Below are 17210 nucleotides of genomic sequence, written 5' to 3'. Positions count from 1 at the left end.
GATGAAACAGATTGAAAAAAAAAAAAAAAAGAAAAAAAAAAAAAAGCTTCTTCGAGCAGGAAGCAGACGCTGTGTTTTGCCCACGAATCTAAGTCCCTGATGAGGCCTGCAGGCACCTACAGCTTCGAAAAACAAACCAGTGGGCCAGGGACACCCTCGTGATGACAGAGACAGGCTACGGGGGCCCGCGGGAGGGGTCTGCACTGACGGAGAGGGGTCTCTGCCGCAGCCTGACTCGGACGGCCCCCTACTTCCAGAACCTCTCGCTCCTGACGGAGAACGGGCATCCCAGGGAATACCTACCCCGCTTCGGGCGGGAGAGTAACGCCAGAGAAACACTGGTGGCCTGCCTCAAGGCGGGGGGAGACCAGACTCCACACAGATGCATAATGAAGCAAGGACGGTTTTTACTCTTCGTGATTCTTCGAGGTCTTGCAGGAGACAAACATACTCTCAAAGTATTCAGCGAGGGGCTCGTGTGTCCCACCAGATAAAACACGTGTATGTCTTTCAATTGTGTAAGAAGCACAAGACAAGCGGCCCAAGGTCGGGGATGTTGAAACCAACCACAGTGCCCGGGACTGGGCGGGAGGCGAGGTGAGGCCCGGCTCCGGCCAGGAGTCTGCCGGGAAGGGGAGAGGCCAGGGCCGAGGCTGTGTATGTGTACCGTAATATAGAGATTAAAAAATGCCAAAGGGAAAGAAAGAAAGGAGAGCACACAGCTGCCGTCCCCCAAACAGACCTCCCATCTGCCACCCACGATTTCCATGTCACCTTCTCCGGGCTCATTTGTACTTCATTAACTGCCATTGACTTAACAAGATTTATGCAAATGACACCATAGGAGCTCCCTAACTCCCACTGCAATCAAGTGATTATGTATGTACAACTCTCCACAGCAATGAAAAATTAATACGTGACAAGCCCACTCGCCGCTGAGCCGGGCCTCTGGCTTTTTTTTTTTTTTTCTTGCTTTGCTTTTTAATTTTTATTCCAACAGACTTTATCTTATTAGTTAAAAAAAAAAAGAGAGAGAGAGAGAGAGAGAGGAATAAAAAAAAGGAAAAACAGAACTCTCTGAACCAATTCTCCTCTAAGGCCCCAGAAAGGACAAAAAAAGGAGAGGTGGGCCCGGGTCCTCGAAAAACGAAATTACTTTGCAGAAAAATCAGTTATGTTCTTGATGAGGAATCTTTAACTGCGGAAAAGGGGAAGTGAAGGGATCCTCGCCTGTCACGATGCAGCTAGCTCCCACGCTGGGGGAAGGAGCCGCTGTTCCCACAATGAACGAGCTGTAAAACGTGAGCAGAACATGGAGAAAATAATCCACTGGAACGTGAGCGTTCCACAGGAACACGAGTCGGGCTGCAGCGCGGGCTGAAGACCGCCTTGGCTTGGGCCTTCCCGGATCCCCAGGAGGAGGGGCAGGAAAGAGCCTGCCTGGATCAAACACACCGGCCGGAGCGACACCCACCAGCCTCACCGTCCTCGGGGGGGTGGGGGGGGGGGTGGGGATCAGATCACGGAGGCTCCGGGGCCATCTCTCTGCCGCTGGGCAAAGGGCCCACGAGCTCCCCCGGGCAGAGCGAGTCTTGAACACGGCTGTGCGTGAGGACCAGGTGCCCGGAGAAGGGCGGGACTTGCACAGGCCACCACCGGGGTTGGGGGGGGGGGGGGCGCGGCAGAGGGGGGAGGGGAGTGAGTCCTCCCAAGCCCAAGCCCGGAGCGCGAGCGTGGCCGCGTCGTCCCCGGAGAGATGTGTTGTGGCCTCTGGAAGTCTCGGACGTTTCTTCTTCGTAGGCAGAAGGTTTTTGTTTTTTTGTTTTAAGGTCTGTTCGTTCTTTTGAGACAGAGAGGAGGTGCAGAGAGAGAGAGAGAGAGAGAAAGAGAGAGAAAGAGAGAGAGAGAGAGAGAGAAAGAGAGTCTCAAGCAGGCTCCGCGCTCTCGGCGCAGAGCCCCATGTCGGGCTTGATCTCACAAACCGTGAGACTGGGACACAAGCCACATCAAGAGTCGGACGCTTAACCAGCTGAGCCCCCCGGGCGCCCCTGGGCAGAAGGCATTTTTGTCTGAGGTCAGGGCTCACGTGTTTCATTTAAAACACGTCACTCTGCTTTCTAAGCTTTCTGAAGGTGTTTCATCCACAGGCCGCGCAAGGAGCAGAGGCGCTGGGCTCCAAACCCTGGCCCCCTCGCTTCCCTAAGCCGCCCGGTCTGGGTTGAGACACAAAGTGAGGGCAACACGGCCACCTCAACGCGGCAACGTGGAGGGTTCAAGGGGACACGAAGGGAAAAGCGCGTAAACCGTAAGCGCTCTTTTATACTGTTTCCTCGACAACGGATCTGGCGAGCTCCTAGAACATGCCGGCCACTGGCTCCTTCCTCCGCAGCCCCGGCTCCTCATTTCCGCTGGCTGGAGTCACGACGCTGGGAGGGTTAGGAATTCAGACCATCTCTAATGATCTCGGCTCCTTTATAAACACAGCACACACGGGCGTGGGAGACAAATCTATATGACCGTCTCTGGACCCACATCAATCCCGGTGACCCACAGAAAGGCTCCAGCGAAAGAACCCCGAGCAGGACGGATTTGAAAATCCAGTGTTGCTGGAATTAAAAAAAATTCTCTCTGGAATGTCTGCATCCCGGCGTTACGGGGGACGCTGGTATCATCCAGAGCCCATTTAACAGATGAGGAATCTGAGGCCTGGAACATTCTGCCGCAGCGGGGGGCTCTGACAGGTGTGTACTTCCGGGGAGGGGTCCACCCGTGGCTGCACGTGGGGGCAGCTACGGGGGACAGAGAACTGCACGTGCTCCCCAACTACGATTCCTCGGGAAATCAGACCATGATTTAGATTTTGACGTGATTATTTTGAACATTCACAATTGAAAGGCTTCCAAGGACTGGATAATACTCATTTTACGCTTGATGGTCAACTCCAATCGGCACACGTATTGAAAACCCGGCCCGTAAAGCACCCCCCACCCCCCGCCCGCTGCAGATGAGCCGGGTACAGATTGAGTGAAGGTTCCAATTACACCGGGGGCCTGCCCGGCTCGCGCAGAGGACAGCACCCCCCTCCTCGGCAATAGGCGTGAATTAAGGAAACAGTCTAGAATTAAGTTTTAATATTCCCAAAAGGAAAGGTCCCAGGACCTATGTTTTAAATGAGAGAAAAATGAGTTAAACGGTTTTCATAATTCTGGTTGAAACGGCGTCGGTGGCAGAAACATCGCACGTTAAAATCGCCTTATTAGACGGCTCCGTTTATAAATGAAGGCACACAAAGAAAGAAAAGTAGCTGAACGTCTCTTGTGAAAACACCCCGTGGAGTGCCTGCTCGGGCCTCACCCGGGATGCCAGGGCTCTATCCAACCTGTTCCGGTACGTCCACACCGAACCTGCCCGGCCCCTGCGGCTGCATGCCTGATGGCGCGCAGGGAGCAAAGCTGTGTGTGCGCACAGACTCTGGCCCTTTGTGAGGGCAGCCGGGGCCAAGCCGGGCTGCCGAAGGGTTTGGGAAACGGCCTAGGTGCCCGCAGTAGAAGCTGACAGAGAGCGATCACCCAGAGGGACAAACCGGTCACAGCCGTGTTCTTAAGAGGCAGTTATTATTCTGCCCACAGATTTTTTTTTCCCCCCTCCTCGCTCTCTCAAGCAGAATTCACTCTAAATCAACTGGACTTCGCAAATACTTTCACAAAGTAAAAGACGCTATTTCCAGGAGCCACAGCGCTGGGTCGAAGTCTTTATTTTTATTTTCCTTGGGAACATAACAGCAAAATACGTCACGTGAATTCCCACTTTACTTGAGACACGGAGTCATTTGGTTCCCAGTTTCTGGGCTAATGAAAACCTATTCCAGGCTAGCAACACAGGCCAAAACAAATGCTTGAATTCAAGTCCTGTTGTGTAATGAGGAAGTTTAATTAAGGCCCCACATTACAGCTGTAAATGTTCCTTTATATAATAAGGTCTAAATGAAACTGAACCTAATCAAAGTTACAATTCCTTCATTAGCAAATTACAAACAAGAGCGCGCAGCTGACACACCGGCTATGATTATCACAACTAATTGCCTCGTTGTTACAAACCAGCCTGAAACAGTGTTCAGATGTCCGTCTGCGAGAGCAAATTAGGGCCACATCGGGCTATTCCTGTGATCACAAGGGGCTCTTGTACAGCGATCTGATTTACCCCTGTCGACTGGCGGCCGGCGGCCCAATCAAAGCCGAGCTACAAAGGCGGCCTTTGAAGCCAGCTCAGCCTCGAAACACTCTCCATATGCAGCGGGCAGACTGTACTTCATTAGATCTGTTGTCACATTTTCCCTCTTCTTATTCTAATGATCCTATTTTAATACACACAGGAACCTCTTCTAATTGATGTCAAGTGAGCGACTTCTACATTCATCAACAGAGCACATCAAACAAACCTTGGTGCACGAGCCAGCATCATAGCAAGGAGAGACCCGAGGTGTGCCTCCAGCGCCAGGAAGGGAAGAAAGGGGGCAACGGCGTACCTGTTTAATTGGGATGGCTCGACCGCTCCCGATGCTGTCTGCTCGGCCCTCCAGGCCTTTCTTCTCTTTGTCTGGGTCACTCCCTTTCCGAGACTGCAAAGCAAAAATAAAGTTAGCATTTGGGTAAGGGCTGCGGTTCACGGATCTGCAGGTCTGCCCTTATTTGAATAGTTTCTGCACACCCATACGGAGAAGCCACGGACGGCGTGCGCGTGTATGCACGCACGTCCGAGAAGCAGACCGTTTAGTACTGTGAATTTCCACTGATCTGTCGTTTTACACAGGCTTTTCTCAACTTTTCTCCCTACTTTTCCACTGCAGAATTACCTTTTAATTCTTTTTTTAAAAGAGTTCAAAATTCAATTACTGGAAACCAATGGACCATATAGCGAAGCAACACCCAACAGGAAAACACGTTCTGGGCCTGCGGTTAACACGGCCAAGGAGAAGAGACCTCCTTCCTTGCAGCTTGGTTGAGAAACCGACCACGTAAACGTATATACTTAATGAACGTCTGAAGGATTTCTAAATTCTGCTAACGACGGAGCTGGGCGATTGAACAGTACATCGTTCATTCGTATCTAGGTGCCGTTAATGTTTTTTATTTTTTTTAATTTTTTTAGTGTTGCTTTTGGACGGTTAGAAAGCAACACCCTCAACACCCAACTGGCCTGCCACACCGCAAAACATAACAGAGGGGAACAAAGTTGAAAGTATCTCTTCTGGCAAAATATCGGCGCTTGGGAGAAAACGAGCAGCTTGGTCGGCCAGGTCGGTCGAACAGCCTTGTTGGTGGAGTCGTCCACGTTCCGTGAACGGCCCCGGGCGCGGGCGACCGGCGGGGAGGGTGGCCGCGTGCCGCCCAGGGAAGACGCAACCCCGCGCACGCTGTGACTTCGGCAAGTGGAAGGCGCACCGCGGCTCAGTCTCCGTCTCTCGATGGCACGAGAGAGAGTGTGAGCACAATGATTTTCTGACAGATTTATTTTATTATGAGAGAAAGATCTGAAACTCGTCCTCCTTAATAACTGTGCTGACAAGTGACAACTTCACTCCATTACTTTTCAATGGGAACATTACTCACGCAATATTGAAAATGGAGAAACATTTTCATGTGCTTTTCAAATCGGAGATGATATATGAAATGAATAGACTTTGCAGTGTCCAGTGCTGCGATGAAAGGCTAATGAAATCCAGTTTCCGAGGGGTGTAAGACAGGGCAGCCGAGTTTTTTTAAATATTAAAAGGGGCAACGTCATGGGGTGAGAGACACAAGTCCCCGCGATAAACTCAGATGTGGCGCTTCAAAGAGCATGTGTGCTCGTTAGGGAACATGCCACATTGCTGGTGTAAGAGCCAGTGTTTACTGAACACCTACTACGTGCCAGGCACTGTGCACCTTTTTGCTTTAGGAGGCTAGAAGCCTGGCATGGGGTAACGGGACATAAAACCAGCAGCAAAGAGAAAGTTGAAGAAAAATGTAGAAGAAAGTTTGTCCATTTGGGCTAAGAGGGAGCCCATTCCTTGTCATGAATTTTAGCCACAGGGTAGGGGCTCACTCTTCTAATTAATTCTCTAATTAATAACGTACAGTTACAGCCATGAAATAGCCCTAAATTCTCCTTTTGCCATATCCTAACGTGCTCAGGCAAGCCGGAACTCGAGGTTTCTATTTGTAAAGTAAGATTCAAAGCTCCCAGTGATAAAATCAACAGAGATCACTAATGATACTGCTGAAATCTGGTTAATTCCAAATTTCCCAATTTGAAAAATCCACCTTCATTATTCTCTATTAACCAGAATAATTAACAAAACAAACAAAAAATTAACATCTTCCTCAAGGCAGCACATCTGTCCCCACAGTCCCCCTGTCTCTGAGCAGGAGACTTCCAGATCCTGCGGAAGCAGGGTTCTGGAGAACCAAACTCAGTGTCTGATCATGCACTGGGAGGGGAATGGCCCTGAAAGTTAGTAAGACTCCACCGCCAAAATGCCACAGAGGCTCCCGGACGGCTCTAAGGTTCTGGTGGAGACGGCCAGAACACGGACGTCTCAGGGACCGCGATCCTCAGTCCCACGACCGCTGTCCCCCAGCAGGCTGCAGTACCCGCCAACAGGACAGAGACCCAAGGGCCACACGGAGACAAACCCGCCGGACATAAGCACCACGACGCACGTATCTGCAGTAAGATCCCCTGAGCCATCCGCCATCCCTGAGACGACACCAGCCGCAGTGCATCCTTGTGCTCGTGCTGAAACGGCTCCGTGACAGCCTCCGGTACAGAGCGGCTGCGGGCGCCAGCTGCGCGTGTCAGGAGTGACCGCGCGACGCGACCGGCCAGGTGCGCACAGCTGGCGCCCAACAAGGACTGATCACACTCCGCAAGGGGGTCGGCAGCAGCCCGGAGAGAGACCTCCACCCTCGCCGACCCCGAACACGGGGGCCAGGAAGAGAGAGACAGCCCCGTCGCCACCTCCGCCTTTGCAAAAATGTTTACCTTTCCCCACATGATGCAAGAAGCCATGGAGGGGACCCCTGTCGCCAGCTGCGCACGGGGACAGGAAGCATCGCTGAAGAGCCCTCACCGCCGGACAGAAGCCTGCTTTTCCCCCGCAAGCCATCGCCAGTCAAAGGCTGCCGGGCCACACGGTGACAGGACCCACACTCTCCTCTATGACACACAAAACACAAACGCGTCTATTCACACCATGAACCTCGCTGCCTGTTTTTACGGAGAGTTTCTTGGAGTCTTTTCACAACGTGGTCACTGGGTACGCCTGGCTCTGTTCTAATGGGATCGGCGTGACAGGGTGAGGTTTTGAAAGGATCGTGTCAATGACACTGTTATTTTAACATCTGAAAAGAGGCAAGGCAAGGCAAGGCAGCGCGCAGTCACGGACACATGCCTTAGTTGGAGACACGGATACAGACGATAAACAGCAAACTCAAGGTCATGCTGATCCTCAGACACGCGGGGGGGGGGGGGGGGGGGGGTTGGGGGCTGTATTCAGGACACACACCTGGAGGGCTTCAGCTTTTACCCAAGACGTGTTATTTCTTTCGTAGGAGCAGCAGCGGCAGCAAAATGCTTGTGTTTGATGAGCTGGGTGGAACGTATGTGCACGTGTTTTTTACTCCTCTGTATGAAAATATTTTCTTGAACAACATCTTAACCACATGTACTTTAGTGCAACGACACGGAATTAACTGTCCTAAGAACCCATATTAGAAAACCAAACACTGAATGGACGGAGCCTTTTAATACTTCTTCTCAAAACCGTGGTTCTTTTTTCCAAAGCAATAAGCAAAGTTAAGATATTATTTAGCTTCTGATGGATCCCTCTGCAAATACAACACGAATTGGCTACCACAGGAGCGATTTTAAGTTTATTCTAGCTTGTGTGTTTATCCCAGTTTATTTTAGAGTGCATGTGATTTCTGTCTAAAAACGCACGTATATGCAAGCAAACATCTGTGACTGCAAAACGTGAGCCCGGAGTGGTGGGTACGTTACAGGTCTATTCTGTGAAATTCATAAGCATGGTATTTGAAAAATGATGTGTGTACTACTTAATTAACTCTGGCCTCTTTATGACGGTCTAATAAATAAGGTGGACAGCGCCCCTTCACCCGGGTGTTACAGTTCCCGGCTGTAGGGATCTTTACTCACGAAGACGTTCGCCATAAGGCACATCTGTCCTCCTACTAGACACTTCTAGATAAATACACGTTTTGCCAATTTGAGCCCATAATTACCAACGACTGCCAGGTATGAAGAGCCTGTGAATTTTACGTATTTAAAAATAGGTGCACGCTACTAGTAATGAGAATCTAGTTCCCTAATTGCTACAATTTCAACATTAATTTGCCGCTTTTCATTCCTTGGATGACACTGACATCTAGTGGAGTTAATATTTCTAAGCTCTTCACCTTAAAAATACGCACACGTCACCATCACCACCGCCACGGATTCGTTCGACGTCAAACCCAGTAATGGCCCACATCTGGCTCCCGCCTGGGATCGCAGCCTTTCTCCTTAAACACCATGACGCAAACCCACCGTGGCGTTGCCTTCTTTCATGACCCCAAGTTTCTGTTCCCGCCAAGAACAGCAGCGCAGCTGGACTCAATTTCTGAAACGGTTTACTCTCAGACTGTTTCCCAAATTTAAAGAGAGAGTGGGCGGGAGTAACTAACAGGTTCACAGGCAGGCTTCTGCGTTATCAGATATGCTGCTCCTGGCATGACGAAAGGGGGTTTTCAGTAGCCCTCAGGGGGCACTTTTGCTGGCTCTGGCACCTTCCTCGCCTGGCCGGGACAGCTGGGGGTCCGGCGTCCTCTCGGACGCGCGCACGGCCCAAAGCAGCAGCAAAAGGACCATATCCTCACCTCTCTGCTCTCTCTCGCCCCTCCTTCTCCACAACACTTTCCCTTGAACGCGGGTTGACTCTGGCAAGAACTCCTCCTGACGGATAGGAAAACCAGTCTCTGCAGACGGCAAGGAAGTATTTATTAACTGAGTTATTATTACTTGCATTCTTCCTGCCTTAAAGTTTTCTCCTTTGTAAGCGACCGGGGTTGTCATGGTCACCTAGTGGGCAGGGCCCGGGATAAGATTTTCTGGCACGTTCCAACTCCAGAGCCAGCCTCGTAAGGGGCAGGAATGGGGATGGGCCACCGCTCTCTTTATCGACAGCCCCCTTTTTAACGATATTCCCTGGCTTCTCACCTCTTTCCTTGGAATAGAGACCAAAGCCAGTGACCGGTAAATGCGACCCTGGGAAATGATGGTGAGCCTGAGTGTCCTTTCTTCCTGCTGGGCCCTAACAGGTGTGGCAAGGATACAGAAAACTTCCTGGTCCGTGTTCGAAGCCCTCACTGCTCCCTCCCTCACGCCCGGGTGGCGTCCCGCTCACCGCCGACCCTCCCCGCGCCTTCGGGACTTGGTGTCCCGAGTCCACGAGTCCCAAGTGAGCACACAGCCTGTCTGTGGGTGACATCTCCCCAGCCAAAGACCCTGGCCTGGGGTGCACGGGGCCTCCAGTGTCGGGCCGAGCTGGGGACTGCTATCACTCTTGGGTGTGTAATTTCACTACGCGGCCTCTGAAGCCACGAAGGAACTTAAGCGAACTGGACGCCCGCCTCCCCTCCCTCCCAGGCTGTCACGTGGTCCTGCACCTGCTTTTGCTTCGCGCCGTCCGAAATCCTTTTTCTGACTGCAACAGCACCGAGAGAAGAACAAAGGCCAGGCCACGAAGGCCCTTCGCCCCCACGGGGGATTCCTCCAGCAGCACTGTCCACAGAGAATGCTGCAGTTTGCAGCTCAGAGAGGCTAAGCAGCTCGCCGAGGGGGACCAGCGGCCAGCAGTGGAGGCTGGGGTCAGAGCCTGGTCTATCTGGTCCTCGGTCTGTGCCCCCCGCAGCAGCAGCATCTGCCAGAACCGACGCGGTACCCGCACAGAAAAGGGGCGGGCCCGTTGGCAGCCGACCTTGGCGGTTATGACCATCCAGTGGGAAAGTGGCCTCGAACTTGGTAGGAAAGGTGCGGGGGGGGGGGGGGGGGGGCGGGGGGAGAGGGTGTTGCCGTGCTCGGCAGCCGCACAGGTCACCAGAACGCCATCTCTAAATAAGGGCAGCAGGTGAGCAGGGCCCCCAGCCACCCCTGCAGAGCCCTCCTTTAGGTCAAGACAGGAAACACTGGGCTTATCTGCACCTCGGTCAGCAGCAATCCACCAAAAGGACAAGTCCAGTGGGTTAACACGGGGCACCAACTGACATGAGGGTCCGGGTGACTCTCTGGTGTAGGGCTGGCTGGTACTTGTAGGATATTTAGCAGCAACCCCGGGTGCTACCCACGACCCGACCGGCTCCCAGTTGTCACAACTCAGTTTCTCCAGAAACTGCCAAATATCCCCAGGAAGCAAAAACACCCTGGTTGACAACCACTACATTAGAAGCATATACTCGGGCACCTGGTGGCTCAGTCAGTTAAGCATCCGACTTCAACTCAGGTCATGATCTCACAGTTCGTGGGTTCGAGCCCCGTGTCGGGCTCTGTGCTGACAGCTAGAGCCTGGAGCCTGCTGCGGATTCTGTGTCTCCCTCTCTTTCTGCCCCTCCCCTGCTCGCACTCTGTCTCTCTCTCAAAAATAGTCATAAAATAAAATAAAATAAAATAAAATAAAATAAAATAAACAAAAGCACGTATTTGTAATGCACAGACCTGGTCCCAAGAAAGAAAAATGTTCTTCTCAAGTCAAACGACTCCAGTCACAGGACAGTAGTTCTGCCTGGAGTTCTGGGCTCAACTGCAGAGCCTTTCACGATTGATTGGTAATGTCTGCCGTGTGTACAGGAAGGGATTCAGTAGTAGCACTTTTGCCTCCCCCCCTAGTTCAGGGGTTCTCTGCCTCCCAATCGTCCAGGGAGCTTCTAAAAACTACACATGCCTGGGGCCCGCATACAGGCTCTGAGTTCATAAATCTAAGCCCAGACAGCTGATTTACAGTTTCTAAAAGGCTCCATAAGTGACTCTGAAGAAGAGTCCAAGAGGAGAGCCTCACGTCCACGAGCCTCTAAAAACACCGAGGCTCCTGGTGCCGAGAGCCACCCCCAGTGGTAGATTCTCAGGCGCTACAGCCTGAGAAGGAGGGGGATCTGTGCATCGAAATGGCTTATGTGTCTCATGTGCAGGTTACAGGCACACGTCTGGGAATTCTGGCACAGTTTTGTCACCTCCTCGTAGCCAATGTGACCAGTCTTTCTCTGGAGACGGAGACGATCACGAGGTCATAAATACTGTCCACAAGTCCTCACTCTTCACTGGGACACCCGCACCCGAATGCCCCGCGCCCCGCGACATTCACGTTTTACTCAGTACCCCAGCCTCTGCCTCTCATCATTTTCCTAGGCTTCACAGAAATCAGTGCTCCGCTCCTTAACTTAGTGTGGATTCTACAAACGCTTAGTGTGGATTCTACAACTAACAGGTGGACGGGAACTGAAGTTGTGGGGAGTCACCCTCCAGCCTCCTCCCGGGGACGACACTCACGGTGAAAAGGTTGGACCGGCGTTTGGACTGCTTCCGGACGGGTGTGGGCGTGTTGGCCGTGGGAGGGACGTCGATTCGAAGCTCCTTCTGGCTGGTGCTCGGCGTCGACGGGACGGAGGAGGAATAGTCGCTTAAGCTCCCGCCTCCGTTACTCGTCTGCAACAATGAAACACCAGGGTTTTACTAACGGCACGCTCCAGGAGCCCGACGCCGCCACCTCGGCGGGGTCATAAGCGACAGGTCAGCACGTCACGCCGAAGAGACGCCCGCGTGACAGGTCAGATGGCTTCTCAGACGTGGCAAGTTGATGAGCATCACGTAGAACACGGCCTAACTCTAGAACATCCCTATCTTCTCGTGAAGTCGTTTTTTCCTAAGAAAAGTAAGTGACTTCAGAAAGAGAAGTCTCTGTCATTTGCTTTAAAAATGGTGGGGAGCGGGGGGTGGGCAGTGAAAATGTAATTATTTTCTACTTCCTCTGAAAAATGAAGGGCGTGGCTGAAACAGTGGGCCCTATGGTTCCCTCATAGATCAGATGCTGAAAGAGCGTGGTTTTGTGCCACAGAACCCAACGCGCACTCTGCAAATCTGAACGCTCTGGGGAGGACGTGTGAAGAAGCGCAGAAAATGACAGAGGCCTACGGTGGGGCCATCAACATCCGTGACTCCACAGGCCCCTACTGTAAACGCAATCACCTCCTGATTTCCCAAGGAACCTGAAAGCGCCCTACCAGACCCTCCCGCTGCAGCCTGTGCCAACGCCACGCCTGCCCAAGAAACGTTCATCGAAGACACCTAACGCAGGCAAAAGCGGGTCCACGGGATCCTGAGCGGGCGGTGGGGCTGGTTCTTAAGTGACCGTTATTTCGTTTGCTTCCAAGTAAACGATTTGCCGAAAGGTTACTACGGAGAGACAGCGGTGTCTGGAGGGCCCGAGGGCGACGGCAATCAGAATGGAGGGTGGCTACCACATTCGAGCACGTAGTGGGGTCAGCCGCTGAGGCTCACCCACAACCGTTCAACCCAGAAGCGGACTGGGAGCAGGACGCACGCAGGGTAATTTAGATCACCGGCAAAGACCGCGGGGCGCCCTGGACACCTCGGGTCTCTGGCCAAGCCAGCAGGCCTCATAACACAGGCAGCGTGAAGACAGGCAACGGTAAAGAATGATGCCCATAAAACCCACTTGACCACGGCACTTTCCGAAGGAGACGTGCCGTCAATTACCAACATGCTGTTACTCATAAAGTGGAAAAGAAAAAAAAAAAAAAGAGGAAGAAAGAAATCCACTTCAGAACGGGCTGAGAGCGCTCTAGGGACCGCCAGGCGCCCCTCGGTTCGGACTTGCCTCCCCCCTCACCCCCCCCCCCCCCAGCGTACCTGGCTTATGTGCACGGCGGACACCTGTGCGGAACAGACAGACGAGTGGCTTGGGGAGTTGGGCAGCGACTTGCAGGGCCCTATGGACAACTGCTGCTTCTTCCTTGTGGCCACAATCTTCTGGGCAACTAGTGGATGGGAGACACAAGAGATCAGCGTGAGGCCGGCTTCCAAGTACGGGGGATGTGGCAGAGACCGCGAGCTGTCCCTGTGGCCCGCCGCTCCCTTCCTCCGCAGCAGCCAGGCCCCTGGTTCCGGGCCGCGGCTGGCAGCGGCGACAGCACATTTCCCAGAGCCTCCTCCACTCTGTCCTGCCGCCCCCCGACTAAGGGCGGCCGTCCCAGCCAGCGCTGGCCGGTGGGGTGACGGCTGGAGGGGCATGGGGCAGCTTCCAAGAGTCTTCCCTCAGAGGGCTGCCCTTGGCCCATTTCTTCCTTACATCTTTTCCCTTCTTGCTGCTTAAAATGCACATGTGTGAGCTGTAGCCCCTGCAGCCACGTTGGGGACAGAAACTGTGATATCAGAAGCTGGCCCCCTGGCTACACCAAAGGCCTCAACAGCCCTGCCCAGACCACCTTGTTACAACGAAACCAACAAAAATACGCACGTGTCCCGTTCAAGTTATTCTGACGTGATTTCTTCCAGTTACTTGCAGCAAAAGTGATGCTAAGTAAGATAGGATCATGCAATGAACCCCCTCCCACCTGGAGAATCAAAAAACTGGGTTTTGTGGGGCTTTTTTTGCACAGCCTGAAGAATTACTCTTAACTTTATAAGCTACGGCACAGAATTACTTCCGCGGACACGTAATTATATCAAAGACTTTATTTAAATACATCACCTCACACATTGGGAGTTTATCTTAATCAATACAAATCTAAATTCAACCAGCCATAGCCTCTCTTGGCAAATGGGCTCGCTGATAAAGCATGCCGGATTTAATTGGAAAGGAAGTCAACAATAAGAAAACTCTTCCCACACCAATAGGTGTCAGTACAGAATAACTATAGCCTTTGTCTGAATAGATGGGTGTCTTTGGGGACTGGCTGTAATGAAGTTCAATGGTATTCAATCCTTGTCTTGGGCCGGAGGGTGGCTATTTTTAAAGCCACCCGTGCAAAGGAACACAGCCCTCGTCCCTAGGGGTGGGTTCTAACACTGAAGGAGCACACGGAGTGGCCACAGACAGTTTCTGAACAAAATTTTAATAAGGAACTGGTTTGCCCACCGCTCGTGGCTCTCGTGGAAATGAACGATCGTGTAAATATGATTACGTCAAAGTGCAGGATATAAAAAATGGCTCTTGGAGACGAAGCCGCAGCTTCATTAGTTACACCCCACCTCCAAGAGGCCTCCTATCCTGAAAGGATGATATCAATTAATTTATCTTCCCGCAGTGTATTGATCATAACCTTCATCAGCTAATCATGTTTAAATTACAGAGGAATATCGCAGCATTCTGTCATTTCAAAACCATTGGCGTATTGATCTGGGGGTCTTTGAAGACATATATTAGAACATTTTAAAAATCATTACGTGAACTCAAAAATAAAATCTAAGCTCATATTCCAACAGCTGCAAAACATGTGTCATTTGGGTGAAATAAACTTCCAAAGACCAAAAGTAAGCAGACTTAAAATCACGATTGTTTGGGTGATTGCTAATGTCCTTCTTTTTTTGAGGGGAGGAAGCAAAAGGTGTGGGGGCAGGGGGGGGGGGACTGATTATCAACGATGACGCGTTTTTGTCTTCTTCCTGGCCTCAGAGTTGCTGTTCAGCTGGATGACCACAAAAGGTCTAAGGGCTCTTTGGGCTAAGGGCTAAGCTCTTTGAAGAGCTCTGTAGACATTTTCTCTAGGTGATTTCTATGCTAAGAGGAGAGTTGAGAAACTCTGTAAGACAAGTCAAGTATGTTACAAAATCTTCATTTTGTGAAAATCCAAGTGCAAATGAGTGTTCTGCCTCTTCTGGTTGGAGGCTGGAGGGAGAGAGCTCGTGGCCAAAAAGAACATTTCTACAGTGAGGCTTCTCCCCCAGTGCTGGATGGCTGTACGAGGCCAAAGCCACACATTAGGTACTAAAATTCTTCTGTCCATTTAATTGTGGTTCTACCACATTAATTACACAAACTGAAGCTACGACTTCTAAGAACTGTAGCACCTTTGTTTTTTCTTTACTAGAACTTTTATTCACGGTTGTTCAATTTCCCCATAATTTTTGTGGCCTTCCTGCCTCGGTAAACAAATGGCAAAAGGAAATGCTTTACAAATATTTTGTTCTGAAGTATAGACTGCTTCAGAGCCTAGGATAACCCATAAAAAACAGGGCGGAAACTGAATGCTGAACAATGAAAGCAGGTGACTCAGAAGAACACCAAGAGGGAAAGGGGAAGGTGCAGTGACGGTCCCGTAAGGTGCGGCCATCCTCCCCCTCCATACTGAAAAGCAAAATCTACCCTACAGTTAACTGCTCCTACGGTTACTTGCTGAATGTCCCAAGGATGCGACCCGAGGGGTAATGTCCCTGTGTGCCTCGCTTCAATACTTTGCCAGGTGAATCATCTAGGTGTGCAAAAGCTACAGTGACCACTGTCTGCTAAGACAGTGAGACGGTCCATCCCTCGGATCACCTTGCCAAAGTCAGGGTGAATTCACAAGAGCTACCCCCAGGGTAGCCGGGATGGACCATCTGAGTGGATGAGCCCCCCTCCCGAAGGCAACGGAATACCAGACGGAGTGAGGCAGCACTCTCCTGAACTGCCGTCATTAACTACTTGTGACGTTTACCACACTGAAGTGTTAACAGATTTAAAACATGAGTATCACCCCAGATGACAGTGGCTGGGCAGTTTTGAACTGAGTTTTTGTCTACGTGTGCTTATTCAACACATGGAGTATCTTACATGTTTTAAATAAATACATGGATGTGGGGACGCCTGGGTGGCTCAGTCGGTGAAGCGTCCGACTTTGGCTCAGGTCATGATCTCGCGGTCCGTGGGTTCGAGCCCCGCGTCGGGCTCTGTGCTGACGGCTCGCAGCGTGGCGCCTGCTTCGGATTCCGTGTCTCCCTCTCTCTCTGTCTCTCCCCCTCTCATGTTCTGTCTCTCTCTCTCTCAGAAATAAATAAACATTAAATTTTTTTTAATAATAAATAAATACGTGGGTGTGAATGAAAGGATAAAACAATCACTTGAGCTATGAATCCGGACTCTTTGTCACTGGGAAGTGATGCTTCCTCCATTTCGGTGACATACGTTACCAACCCTGGTGACATGAGCTACACCTGAGTCCTAACCAGTGTCACCACTATGTAGTGAAACATTCGCTCTCTCACCAGACGCTGCTAACCAAGTTCCTTAACCACTTGATCCTTCAGTACCAAGGCTCCATGTTGTTTTTAAAAGTCACTTCTGGGGCGCCTGGGTGGCTCAGTCGGTTAAGCGGCCGACTTCGGCTCAGGTCACCATCTCGCGGTCCGTGAGTTCGAGCCCCGCGTCGGGCTCTGGGCTGACGGCTCAGAGCCTGGAGCCTGTTTCAGATTCTGTGTCTCCCTCTCTCTGACCCTCCCCTGTTCATGCTCTGTCTCTCCCTGTCTCAAAAATAAATAAACGTTAAAAAAAAAAAAATTTAAAAGTCACTTCTGCCATCACTCGGAAATTTTATTTGGATGACACAGATATCCCTTAACTAGGGTACCCGTAATCAGGGCGTAAGGAGTTCCCGGGGGCTGGTAGTGGCTCTTGCTCGATGTGAGTGACCACCCAGAGGTCACTTTTTAAACCACACTCTTACGCAGACATTCATACAGGTATTTCCGTTCTTCAGTATAAAAAGATGTTTACTGAAGAACTTCAGCAACGGTCAGGGCACCTGGGTGGCTCAGGTGGTTAGCATCTGACTTCAACTCACGTTATAATCTCACGGTTCGTGAGTCGGAGCCCTGTGTCGGGTTCTGCACGGACAGTGTGAAGCCTGTTTGGGATTCTCTCTCCCTCTCTCTGTTCCTCCCTCCCTCCCTCCCTCTCTCTCAAAATAAATAAACTTAAAAAAAAAAAACAACTTAAGGAACAAGAAAAGTGAGTGACACATTAACTTTCTCCACAAATTTAAAATTTCTTGTCGGAAAATGATAAAGGGCACCCTCTGATTAGCGATAAAAATAAAACTCTCCGATAGTTCCCAAATAAGACTTCATTAAATCCTGGCATGATGCCCCATTTCTGCTTTGACTTTATTTTTTCAATCATTCGCACT

General features: G+C 51.2%; 1 protein-coding gene across 16 annotated transcripts in view; it reads right to left on the bottom strand.

The window, feature by feature from the left end:
- AGAP1 (ArfGAP with GTPase domain, ankyrin repeat and PH domain 1) overlaps window positions 1-17210 on the bottom strand; it is a 540980-nt gene that overhangs the window by 262611 nt on the left and 261159 nt on the right. For all 16 annotated transcript variants that reach the window (XR_006221027.1, XM_042995745.1, XM_042995748.1 and 13 more), the window contains 3 exons: window positions 12958-13085; window positions 11578-11733; window positions 4526-4618 (listed from right to left, as the gene is read on the bottom strand). Coding sequence is in view for 15 of the 16 variants with exons in the window: in XM_042995745.1 (XP_042851679.1) it covers window positions 4526-4618; window positions 11578-11733; window positions 12958-13085 (377 nt within the window). In the remaining variant the exon portion in view is untranslated. The remainder of the gene's footprint in view (window positions 1-4525; window positions 4619-11577; window positions 11734-12957; window positions 13086-17210) is intronic.

Source organism: Panthera tigris, chromosome C1, assembly GCF_018350195.1.
Source record: "Panthera tigris isolate Pti1 chromosome C1, P.tigris_Pti1_mat1.1, whole genome shotgun sequence".
NCBI classification, from domain to species: Eukaryota; Metazoa; Chordata; class Mammalia; order Carnivora; family Felidae; genus Panthera; species Panthera tigris.
Note: the sequence above shows the minus strand (reverse complement) of the source record. Positions and strands in the feature narration are given on the sequence as shown.